Genomic DNA, 12004 nt, shown 5'->3' on the forward strand with positions numbered 1-12004 from the left:
TCCACTCCCAACATCACAGTGCAGCCATGAGGATTCCATGAGAAAATGCTTGAACGGCCCCTCCCGGGGAGCCAGGCTTAGAGAAGGAGCTCATAAAGGCAGCAAACATCGTCCCTGCCACCAGTGCCCTCCTCTGCTGTCCTTTAAAATCCATTTTAACACTCTGATGTGAACCTCACAGCAACTCAACATAGGTTTTGTAACCGTGATGAGGATATCGAGGATCAGAGAGGTTTGGCAACTTCACTAAAGTCACACAGCTGAGAAGTGGCAGATTCTGAACTTGATGCAGGTCTTCAGACCCTCAGGTCTGGCATCATTCTAAGTGCTGGAAGATGTTTGTATCATTAATGGAATTTGTAGAAGTTGGAAGTCTCTAGGCAGAGAAAACTCAAGAGGATAGAGACTTATTTGGGAAACAGTCCAACGGTATCCGTTATGTTATGTTATGTGAAATTGCACAGATGTGGCCATTTTGACTTAAACGGTGTAAATCTGACATGACTCAAGCCTGTTCTTTCGGTATACATTCATCCCAGTGAGAGGCTAGATGGTGATTACTGGATTTGTGTAGGACGGGGCCGTCCTTCCACGGGACCAGCGTATTTCCGCGAGAGTTCAGGGAGCTGGCTCCTTCAGGCTGGGCTCCAGCCAGGCCTCCTGACTGCAGCAGCCCTCCAGCAGGGGCTTGGAGGGCCAGAAGGAGTCACGTGGCCCTTAGTGAAAAGGTCTGTTCCCGGGACAGCCTCTGACTGTGGCCCAGGGAGCTGTGGTTTTTCTCCAAAGACCACAGGGAGGGCCCTGGGGTAGGAATAAGGCAAGTGGAAATGTGGCCCCTGATACAGCTTAGCCAAGGGAGGGCAGCTGGGGCACAGGGTGTCTGCTCTACTTTCTCTCCTACGGCCAAGGAATCACTGTCGGGACTTTGCAGAGCCCTCTGCGGCACCTTGGCTGTGTGATTAGGGAAGACAAGAGGGCGTAGGCTAAGTGGTCTTGGGGGCCTGACATCCTGGGTGAGTCTGAGCAAGTGATACAGACCAAGACCTTCGCTTCACTGGGAAGATGAGACCTGCTTCTAGGAGTGCTACGTTTGAGGGTCTTGGAGCAGAGCTGGAGTGACAAAGGCAGAAGTATGTGTCCCCAGTCCAGCCCCATGGGAAAGGGTCCCTGGAAAAACCAACCAGAGACTTTTGCAGGAAAGACCTGTGAGTGGTCAGGGCTCAAGCCTGGCTCAGGTGACAGTGTGGGACAAGAAGAGGACCTGGTCTTCTCCTGCTGCTTGTGACGCGGCAGCCCAGTGTCCCCGTGTGAGCTGAGGGCTCTGGGAGCAGTGGCAGCCCTGCAGGGTGAGGGGCTCTCACCGGGGGTCGCAGTGAGCACCAGCGGGGTTGGGACGCTGAGCAGAGGGCCTGGTGGACACTGGGTGGAGGTGGGGACCACGGGCTGGATTCTGAGCCCGTGCAATTTCCCTCTGGGGGTCACAGAGGAGACTGGAAAGCCTGGAGGTTTTCCACAGTGACTGGGGAAGGGGCAGTAAGCTGTGGGTTTTAGCCTACATTTCATCCTGGCCTAGCACAGGGCTGGATAGTGCAAATGCTAGTAAACCGTAACGCAGTGGACCCTTGAAAGATCACCATGGCCTGGATTTCACACACATCCTGGGGACGTAAAGAGAGACTCAGACGCAAGAGGATGAGGGATTTACACGCCACACACAAGCTTGGGCCGGGTCAGTCATTCTTTAATGCCATGGAGGAAGGGGACCTGGCCTGGAGGGGACAGCTGAACCCAGAGAGGCAGTTATTTTTGGGTGGGATTCACCACCTTTCCCATGAAGAGGGGAGTCTTGGTGCTTTTATCGTAGATGATGAAGAAGAAGGGTCTGTTGTACTCGACTTCCGGGGGAATTGACATGGGGATGGCTTCCAGAATCGTGGCCCCCGTAGCTTCTGTCCCTTTCTCATCGACGGTCAGCACGGCCTTGTGCAGCGCCTGCAAAGGGGAGAGCACAGAGGTCCCATCTTAACAGAGACAGGCTGCCGGCCCCCAGCCACACCCGGGCGCAAGGCGTGAGGAGAGCCTTGCCAAGGGAGGGGCCCGCTCTGGCCTCTCTCCTCCCCTCCCTGCAGGAGACACACAAGCATGGCTCTCAAGGCTTGTGTCTGACCCACGAGGGGACCCTCACCCCTTCCTGACCAGCCTCCTCAACGGCCCTGGGAAGGAACCCACCACCTTGGGAGGCGGATTTTCTTGTACTTTGTCTCCTTGGCTCTGCACTTGTTCGTAGACCAGATTCTAAACTCCTTGGGGACCAGGGCTTCGATGGGGACTTTCACACGCCTCATCCCCACCCAGGCACTCAGCTCACAGTTAGTCACTGAAATGCAGTTGTTTCTCTGGGCACCTGTAATTCTCCTGCGTAAATGGCATCTTTGGTCGAAATCACTCTGTAACTCAGACTCAGTGATTCAGCGGTAGCTCCTGGTGTCACAGGCTCAGGGCCAAAGGTACTCTGCAATCCCTGAGCCTAAGCCTCTCTCTGTAAATAGGGGTTTATCGGGACCCAAAGAAGGGAAGTGCCCGGCCAAGGATGGGACAGAGGGTGAGTGACACAACCTCAGAGGAGGTCCTTAAATAAAATGCACCAAGCACGTGAGGCCACCTGTCGCCCTCCATCATCCGACCACATTGCAGTCTTGGTGGAGCCATGGCATTCCTCAGGGACCTCAGTCTGCAGGTGTGCCTGTGTCCCTCTGTCCCTTCCTCAGCCTCACCCTTGAGCTGTAGCCCCCGTGCACATTCTGACCTACAGAGGTCAAGGACACACTCACCTTGGACAGCTTCAGAGGCACTTCCTCAGTGATCCCTGAGAGGTCAGCCCCGTTGCTGAAGACCTTGGTGATGCCCAGTTTACCCAGGAGAGTTTTCAGATCGTAGGTTCCAGAAATGGACAGTTTGGGCAAGTGTAAATTGGCAGAACTGTCACGATGGTTAGAAAATAAAAACATTTCACAGAATTGAAAGTGTTTCCTTTTCTGGTTGCTCCTCCCACTTGGTGCCCTGTCCCCCTGCCCATGCAAGGATGTGAGGTCAGCCTTGGTCTATTCTACTTTAGCTCCTCTACACGTGGGGTCAGAGAACGTTAGAATCCCAGGGATCCTCTTGTCCTGCAAAGCCTCTCAAATGCCACCTCCTCTGATAAATCCTCCTGGAGGATCCAGGGTGTCCTCTGGAAGGGCTGTGCACACCGCTTCCCTGCAGGGTTTGGTCACGCCGCAGACTGGGACTCCTCCGGGGCCAGGATCCCAGAGGGCCGTAGGGCGTGGTGGCAGGTCCTGAGTGACATCTGTTCAGTGAATGATGAGTACTTCTCTGTACTTTTGTTTTATATTGTACATGAGAAAGCAGCTCATCCGGGCATGGGCATATTTACAAATACAGAGACATGCACTAACTTGGGGTGCACGACGGGGACCAACCACACTCATCCAGTGACAGAAGATCCAGAACCAGCGTCAAACGTGTCCTGGAGTTGCCCGCTCTGGGCCTTTGCTTTTCAGGCCTCTCCTAACAGGTTTCCCCCTTGTCTTGCCGTGGACTTTCTGTCCTGAAACTCCACACTTAACTGCCACCTTTGCCGGGAAGCCCACCTCTTCCTTCTGGGTTTGCCCACAACATGGGTTGGCGTTGCTCTCCCTGCACGGGGCACTGGCCACCGGGAAGGGGCAGTGTCTAGGTGGGGGAGGAAGTCCTCAGGGACAGGACTTTTACTCCTCACCCCTGGGCACCGTCTCTCCCATGGAGCCCAGCTGGTACTACCTGCACGGATGCTGGCCTCTGCTGGAGGCACAAGTTCACACACAGTGGTCATGGCCATGGGACGTGGGTCTACCCCCGCCTCCCCCTTCAGGCCGGACCTCTTGTGGCAGCTCCTGGGCTGGCCTCTGGTTTGGGAAGTCACCTGGCGTATCTCTTTTCCAGGACCTTGGCGAGAAGCTCCTTGCTGAGCTGGTCCTCCAGATGCTGCAGTTTCCCCTGGTCGGGCAGGATGAAGACGGCGGTGGCGTTCCCCACGTAGTCCATCAGCAGTACCCAGCTGGCGAGCCTGTCGCAGTAGTGGAGGTCAAACATGCCCAGGCGGTTCATCATGGGCACCTTCACGGTGGTCTCCTCATCCACGTGGAAGTCCCTCTCTGTGGTGTGCTTTTCCTCAAAGGGCTTCTCCCATTTTCCTGGAGAGAAGGGACAGCGGACATCAGCCAGGGCTGGGAGAAGGTTTAATAACGGTGGTAGAATAAAGGAGCCCTGAGCCTCCTGGTGAGATACTTCTCTCGGGGCCTCAGCTTCACCATCTATAAAATGGGGCTAAAACGAGCAATCAGTGTACAGAAAGGTATTCTGGGAGGATAATGCAAGACTGGAGTAGGGTCCAAAATTTCAATTTTGTAGAGGCTCATAAGTGGTAGAGGAAGGATTTGAACTTTGGTCCTTCTGACTCCAAAGGTGTCACTGTTTCCTCTACACTCGAGTTGTCAGAAGCGTGTTCCAGGAAATCCTATTTCCTCTGTACACTCTGCCGAAATTTGTTTTTCTGGCTCTCTATTTTGGGAGACATTGCATATCATACACCCCTCCCAGATAGGGATTTACAATGCACATTAGGACATTTAAGGTTCTGAAAAGTCCTGCAGAGACGATGATACTTTGACTGTTTAATCCATAGTTCCCTAACCTTATTTGATCGCGGGAAGTTTTAGCGGTCATGTGTGAAAAATTGAATAACACGTGCAGAGATGCATGGCTATATCCTATTCTGCACTGCCAGGAAAGTTAAGAACTGAGTGTTTGAGAATATTTTGGGGGTGTTTCAGGCTGGTTGTGCAGCCTTACCTTTAAAGAATATGTAATTCACCAGAGCAAAAACTGTGTCTTGGTCAAGATCATCTACCAGATCCACAATTTTTCCTTGGCTTCCCTTCTTTACGTAATCGTTGATCTTTTTCTTGGCCTCTTCAGCATCCCTGAAGTTGATGGAGAAGGCTTCAGAGTGGTACAGGTTCTTGACATCTTCCAGAAACTTACTCACTAGCTTCGCGCTCTCGTTGATGAACAGGCCGTTGCCAGTGGTCAAATGCAGCTTGTTGTCTGGCTGGTTGAGGGTGTGGAGAAGATGCTGGAAACCTTCGTGGATCTCAGCCTCTGCTCTTCTGGTGAGGTTGAAATCTAGGCCCTCCAGGATCTCGGTGTGAGTGTCACCCTTGGTCCCCAGGGAGAGCATCGCAAAGGCTGTAGCGATGCTCACTGGGGAGAAGAAGATGTTGGTGGCGTTGGACTCATGGGCCACTCGGCGGTACACGCTGAAGGCGAAGTCGGCCAGGTTGGGGGCGATCTTGTGGCAGGCTGCTTCCTGGCGGTGCTCGTGATCGTGCTGGGATGCATCTGTCTCCTGGACAGCGTGTCCCTGGAGACCCTCAGCCAAGGAGACGGGGACCAGGAAGCACAGGCCTGCCAGCAGGAGGAGGCCCCACGTGATGGAGAATGTCATTGTCCTGCAACAGAGAGAAGGGTACCACACCCGGGTCAGGCCACACGACGAGTCCCTCGGCCACCGACTGACGCCATGTCAAAGCAAACACAGTTTATCGAGCATCTATGTGCCGAGCACTTTCCTACATCAGCACCATTGAAAGACTCAGAACAACAGCGAAGACTTTATGGCGATTACCATACACCAAGTTCCACTCTAAGCACTTTACTGTCTTGTCTCACTGCATTCTGGTAACAGTCCTATGAGGCAGGTCAGGCGACTCTCCTGGGCTTACAGATGAGGAGACCAAGCTCCTAGAGGTTAAGTCACTTGTCCAAGGTTCCAGAGCGGTAAGGTAGCAGGACCAGAATCACACCCCCAGGTAGTCTGGGTCTGGAGTCCACGCTCTCGATGGTTCCACTAACATCTGCAATGACCCCGAGGTGTAAGTGCCACAGCCCCTACTTTGCAAAAGAGGAAACTGAGGCACAGGAAGTAGATGATCGCCCAGGAAGCGGGCCAGATCGGGCTCAGGGATGATTGGATCTGGAACAGCCCTAGGAGGGATTCCGCTGAACCCTGGTTTTTAATGGACAGAGAGGCTGCTGCCCAGAGTGGGAAGGATCTTGCCCAGTGACATCCAGTCAGAACACAGGAGAGCTGTGAGGGAACCCAGATGGGAGGCCATACCCACTTAATACTCACAGTGAACCTCAGCCCCTAGTAGATTTTCCTGAGCTAGAGGGCTGCCCTCAGAGTGAGTCTATGGCCTCAGACGCGGGAATGGGCTGCAGTCAGCTTAACTGCTTATCTCTCTCGCCACCTGTGTCCCAGCTCTGCGCTCAGCGTGGACGTGGGTGTTAGAGGTCTGGTTCCTCCAGTCAAGTGGGGTTTGTTTGGTGGGACAGGGGTGAGGTGGGGTGGGTAAGATTCGAAAAAGCATCCCTTTTCTGTTCAGACAGACCTGGGTTCTAATCCGGGTCTCTGTCACTACCAGCTGTGTGACTTTGGCCGAGTCATTTAGTCTCTCTGGCCCTCATTTTGTCACATGTAGAAAGTAAGATTGTTGGGAGAACTTAGTGAGATAAGTCTAGACACCGAGCCTTACACTAAAGGCATCTGAGAGAGATTACATCGAGGGGAGGCTGGTGGGGGTGCAAACTAGAAGGCTTCCGAGGGTGGCTGGGAGGGAGATGAGCTCCATGGCTGGGGGGAGACAATAGGGAATGGCAAAGCTTGTGGCTGACCCAGCAAGGTCAGGCTCTATCTAGTGATAGAGTCACTGTCACCCGCACCACGGAGCTCCCTCTACTGCATATAGATCCCAGCCTTGGGCCACTAGGCTGAGACCCCCTAAGTACAACCTGCTCTCTTCCCAGATGGAGAAACTGAGGTCCAGGCAGAGGAGAAGCATACATCTGCTGCTAGCTATCAGTCGTATAACTAAAAGCGTCATTTTAATAAAAGACAAAGACAAAGGAGCCCTTGAACTTGGCATATGAGAACCTGAGGGGGAAAAGTTGGAAACAAGGAATGCTGGGTTTCACCTACCCCTTGGACTTCTAAAAGTTTCCTTCCAATGAAACAACAGGATGAAGCACAAAACTGGCTTCTTTCTACCACCTTTCTTTCTGGCCTTCAAACCTCTAACTTATCCAAATAGAGCAGACCGCGCATTACGTAATACTTGTTTATACTTTTCTTAAACTAGCCAGTGGTTTTAGAGCTTACGATCGTGCTAAGATTAGTTCTGTATATTTCCACTGCCCTTGGATTTCTCTCTACAACTCCACTGGATTTTGCTGTGGTCCTTCATGGTTTGTGGAAACTCCCCATCTTTGCAGGGCGCAGAGATCATGAGGGATTTGGGCTTCTGCAGGGTGGGGACGCTAAATATGCTGAATGGTCTCATGGCCAGAGGCTGTGGCTTCTAGTCCTGACAGGGCCACTTCTGTCCACTTGGCCTTGGGCAAGCATCTTCGTGTCCTGGGGCCTCATTCTCACCAGCTGTATAAATCGAGGCGGGGGGGATCTAAATGAGGTCCCTATGTACCAACGCTGAATTTTTAATCGGAGGGGTATCTGGCTTTGGTGGAACAACATGGACTGAGACTTCCCATGGGGGATGGGATGCGGTGCCCTTCCGCTGAGAGGGCTGCTGGCCTTAAGAAGGTAACAAGGCTGGTGTGGAGCTACAGCCGGGGTGAGCACATCCCTGGCTCCCACCCAGTGCATCTGCCAGGGGGTTACATCACCTACTCTGGCTTCCTCCTTTCACAGTAAATGGCTTGAGACCAGGAAAGGGTCAGGGCCTTGCCAAGGCCACACAGTGAGTCAGGGATAAAGCTGGCTTGAGCAAGCCTTGGTTTTCCCACCACTCGAACTACAGATGGGACAGATGTCACCAGGTCTCAGACCCTGTAAATGTCAGAGTTAGGTCCTGAGGACTCTGACGTTAACCTTGAGCCCCTGTTGGCTTCATTTTGCCTCTCAGTCTGTTCCTTACAACTTCGGGGGCCTAAGACTTCTCTCTCCTCACCCTTCTATCAAAAGCAGCACCCCACCCCCCCGAAATTCTAGTGCGGGAACCAAATGGAGATGAGAAAGTAAATGGTGACGTGCCCAGAGGTGTAGGAACCACATTTTAAACCAATAGAATGAAGATGTCACAGTGACACTTCTGGAATCAGGGGCAGGTCAGGGAGAGTGAAGTGAGCTATCCCTTTGCCTAATCTCATGCCATTTCCCCCAGGACGTAAAATGAGTGACCAAGAGCAACCTAGTGGGGTCCAGGGAAGCGACTGTGGCCTAAGGTCACACCTGCTGACACCTGGCACTAAATAAGCCCAGGTGTGACCCAGCTCCGCCACTTACGGGCAAGTGGCCTTGGGCAAGTGACTTCACTTCTTTGAGCCTCGGCTTCCTGTAAAGTGGAGAAAAGAATCTCTTGAAGGGCAGACGTGAGGAACGAACGAGGTGATGGGTGGGCGGGCACCGAGCGGGTGTGGAAAGCCTCCCCGTACCTGCGCACAGGTAGGATTCAGGCTTGAGAACTGGCAGATTTCTTGCTGGCTGGTTGCCACACTACCCAGGACCAGAGAGGGGAATGCTGATGACCAAAGAATGGCCTCTGAGTTTGGAGTATGTTCAGTTCAATTCTCCAAGTCTTTATTTCATGCCTATGAGCTGCCAAGCCCTATTCCAAGCAAATGGTACTTACCATCGGCATCCTCCTTACCACTACACTGAGTAAACAGCAGGCCTTTCTTATTATTTCTTCATTTTATTTCTTCATTTTATAGATGGAGAAATTGAGGACTATAGAAGTTAAGTAAATTACTGAAAATCACAGAGCTGGTTGCTTACAGAACTGATTTTTTTTTTTTTTTTTTTGGCCACACCGCGCGGCCTGCGGGATCTTAGTTCCCTGACCGGGGATCAAACCTGCGCCCCCTGCAGTGGAAGCACAGCGTTTTAACCACTGGATCGCCAGGGAAGTCCCTACAGAACTGAATTTAATCCTAGGTATTTTGATTTCTGAGTCTGGCATTTAACCCTTCTCTGTGTATACAGCTGAAGGCAGAGGCCTTGGAACAGAAAACTCAGAGGTGGCCTGGCTAAATGAAGAGGGGCAACATCGCTTTGTGGCTAAGATCAGAGGCTACGAGGCCAGAATGCCCAAGTTCAATTCACTGTCAGCTGTGTGACCTTGGACAAGTTACTCAGCCTCTCTGAACCTCAGTTTCCCAGAGATGATAAGGGTGTACTTACCCCATGGAGCTACTGTGCAAATGAAATAGCTGCAAAGTGCCAAGAAATGCCCGGCATGCAGTCAGCTCTCAGGAGGCATCAGTCGTTACTGATACTGTGAAGCTTTCAGAGCCCTCTCGGGGAGTCTGATTGCCGTGGCCTTGGTCATCTCTGTAGGCCCCAGCTCCAAAAACCAATGGTGGAAAAATCATATCGCTTCCTAAACTCCAGGGATCAAGGCCAGTGGGAGTGGGGTGGGGTCGGGAGGGCAAAAGCTATCTATCCTTTGACCAAAAGGTCAGAGAGGTTGAGCAACTTTCTAAGGTCACCCAGCATGAGAGGGGGCTCAAGGCCAGCCCAGGCTTCCCACTCCCCAGCTGGTGCCTGAGGCCAGAGGGAACCATGTTGGCAGTGGACCTGGGGTCCGGAGCGGGGATTCTGGAACGAGGCGGCCTGAGCTTGAGCTTACGTGGTGTGTGATTGGGAAACAAGTGATGAGCCTCCCTGTCCCGGATATCCTCGCCTGTAAAAGGGGAGCGCCATGGTGAGCACCTCAGAAGATGGCCATGAGGCTTCAGTAGAAGCTGCCTGGCCAGAGCGAGGGCTCAGGCATACAGCTCAAAGCCCCCCGATGATGGTGCCCATCCCCAGCTTCCCATCTTCTGCTGCGTACGAGGACGCCCAGAGGCCCACAGCGCACAGGGGGGCCCAATTTGGTACCTCCAGGCTGAGACCTAGTGCGGTCCTGTTCTGGGCATTTTGGGAGAGGATGGAGGCCTGAGGAGCAGCTGAAACTCTGGGCTTCTGGTCTGGCTTGGCCCCCCTACCAGGTCCCTGCATGAGCCTGGGCTTCTCGCTGTCTCCCTCTGAGCCTTATTTTTCTCATCTGTAGAAGCGGAAAAAGATACACACCCGAGCAGTAGGGGAGGTGCTGAGACCTACAGAAGACAACCTACGGGAAAGACACAGAAGCTGTGTCAGCAGAAACATACTCCTTCCTCCGTCCCGGGACGCCAGAGCCAGCCCCCCATTTCCACTTCTGCCCACAGAGGGCCAGTTTAATCACCGGGAGGTATTGGGGAGGCCCTGGACAGGCTTGGGGAGCAGGAAAGGACCCCCAGGGCTGCTGTTACTATGACAACAGGAGGCCAAGCCCCAGTCCTCTCCATCCTCCTTGCAGCCCCAGGGCCTTCCCCGGGTAGCGCAGGGACCCGGAAGCCTCTCTGGAGGCTCTTGCCAGTGGAAGGCATACTTACGATTCACTGTCCCAGGTCGGGGCTGGTGACCACGGCTGGGGAGACAGAGCCCTGTCCTTGCCTGTATTTAAGCAGTGGATCCAGAGGGACGATGTGGGAGGCTGCTGGTGAATATTAACCAAGGTCACCCCAGTTATCAGAGGAGTAAACAGGGACTAAGCTCACTGACTCGACACTGAGCCCCTGTCCACGCTGCCCATCTGTGCTCCTCCTGGGCGGCGTGCGGCCCTCTGTTCCATATACCAAAGGGAGTCTTTGTGCCCAGCTCATAAACCACAGCATCTGTCTCCAAGCTGGGATGGCATGACTCTGCTGGCCGGTGCTCCCACTGGGGAGTTCTCAGTGGCCGCCCCACTGGTAGCAAGAGCTACCACTTATAGAGCCACCTTGAAATGCCCACTGCTGAAGATGCGGGGGTGAAGTAGGTTATGAGTCCAATTGGCAGATGGGGAAACTGAGGCCCAGGGTGAAAGGCTGCTCATCCACCCAAAGTCACCAAGCCGGATACAAAACCTCTCTCGACTTCCCTGGAAAGAAAATGGGGCTCAACCGCTGTTGATACAGCCGCTTAAGGCTGGTATGGGTGGCCGTGGGCAGAGGCCAGGAGTCAGAGAGTAAATCTATGAAGAGCTGTGCAGCCTCAGGCAAGCTGCTTCATCTCTCTGAACCACAAGGTATTTTTGTTTGCAGCGTAGGGCTTTGGAGGTCCCACTTCCTGGCACAGTTGTCAGTGATACATACACAAGATCACTTATGTAAAGCGCCGGGCACACACTAGGCTCTTGATTTTGGTCTGCACAGCCCTCTGTTCGGACCTTCTCTCCAGGCTTCTCTGGGCAGGAAGAGGCTCAGTTCCTGGCCAGCCTCAGGCCCATGTCTGTTTCCACTGGATGCGGCTCCCGGCAGACCAATGCGATCCACAGGCTGTTTGAATTTTCCTTGGGACTGTTGGTCTGTGCAGGAGCTACTGCAGGCTTCTGGGGGCACTGGTGGTGCTTGGAGGTGTTGATGCAGGGTTGAGGGCAGTGGGGCCCTACTTGACCCTGATCCATTTAAAAACCCAAGGCAGTTGGCCTCACACTGTGTGCACCGCCCCACGCCCCCTTGGCATGCAGTGGATACTTATTTGTTGAGTCAGTGGACAAGCACGTCTTTGTCCTTCTCTCATTCCCCCGGTCCCAGCTGTGGGACTCCGCCAGGTGAATAGCCTGTAGGCTCCTCTAGCTCACAGGGTCAGACCAGGGAACCCAGGGCCCCCATTCATTGGCTGTGTGATCTCAGGCAAGCTGTTTAACCTCCCTGTGCCTCAGTTTCCCCATCTGTAAAATGGGGATGGTGACAGTTCCTACCTCGCTGGGCTGCTGCAAAGATTAAATGCAGCAGTTTCAGGTAAGCTCAGGGCCCAGTGTTGGGGGCGCACGGTGAGCCCCCCGTGATGTTGTCATCCCCATGACAGTGGGTCTGGAGGGTG

The 12004-nt window shown here is 53.6% G+C and overlaps 1 protein-coding gene across 4 annotated transcripts in view; it reads right to left on the minus strand.

Annotated features, from left to right (window-relative positions):
* Positions 1–1720: 1720 nt before the first annotated feature.
* The window catches only part of SERPINA1 (serpin family A member 1), an 11097-nt gene continuing 813 nt past the window's right edge, over positions 1721–12004 (minus strand). Inside the window, exons 2-6 of one of the 4 annotated variants that reach the window (XM_024758484.1) lie at positions 10534–10634; positions 4891–5549; positions 3962–4232; positions 2832–2979; positions 1721–1992 (exon numbers count right to left, since the gene is read on the minus strand). In XM_024758484.1, the coding sequence (XP_024614252.1) occupies positions 1801–1992; positions 2832–2979; positions 3962–4232; positions 4891–5545 (1266 nt within the window). In that variant the 5' untranslated portion in view covers positions 5546–5549; positions 10534–10634 and the 3' untranslated portion in view covers positions 1721–1800. Of the gene's footprint in view, positions 1993–2831; positions 2980–3961; positions 4233–4890; positions 5550–10189; positions 10213–10533; positions 10638–12004 lie in introns of those variants that run through there. The other 3 variants (XM_024758491.1, XM_024758500.1, XM_024758475.1) reach the window with 3 other exon arrangements.

The sequence above is a fragment of the Neophocaena asiaeorientalis genome, unplaced genomic scaffold, assembly GCF_003031525.2.
Source record: "Neophocaena asiaeorientalis asiaeorientalis breed wild unplaced genomic scaffold, Neophocaena_asiaeorientalis_V1.1 scaffold476, whole genome shotgun sequence".
Lineage (NCBI taxonomy): Eukaryota > Metazoa > Chordata > Mammalia > Artiodactyla > Phocoenidae > Neophocaena > Neophocaena asiaeorientalis.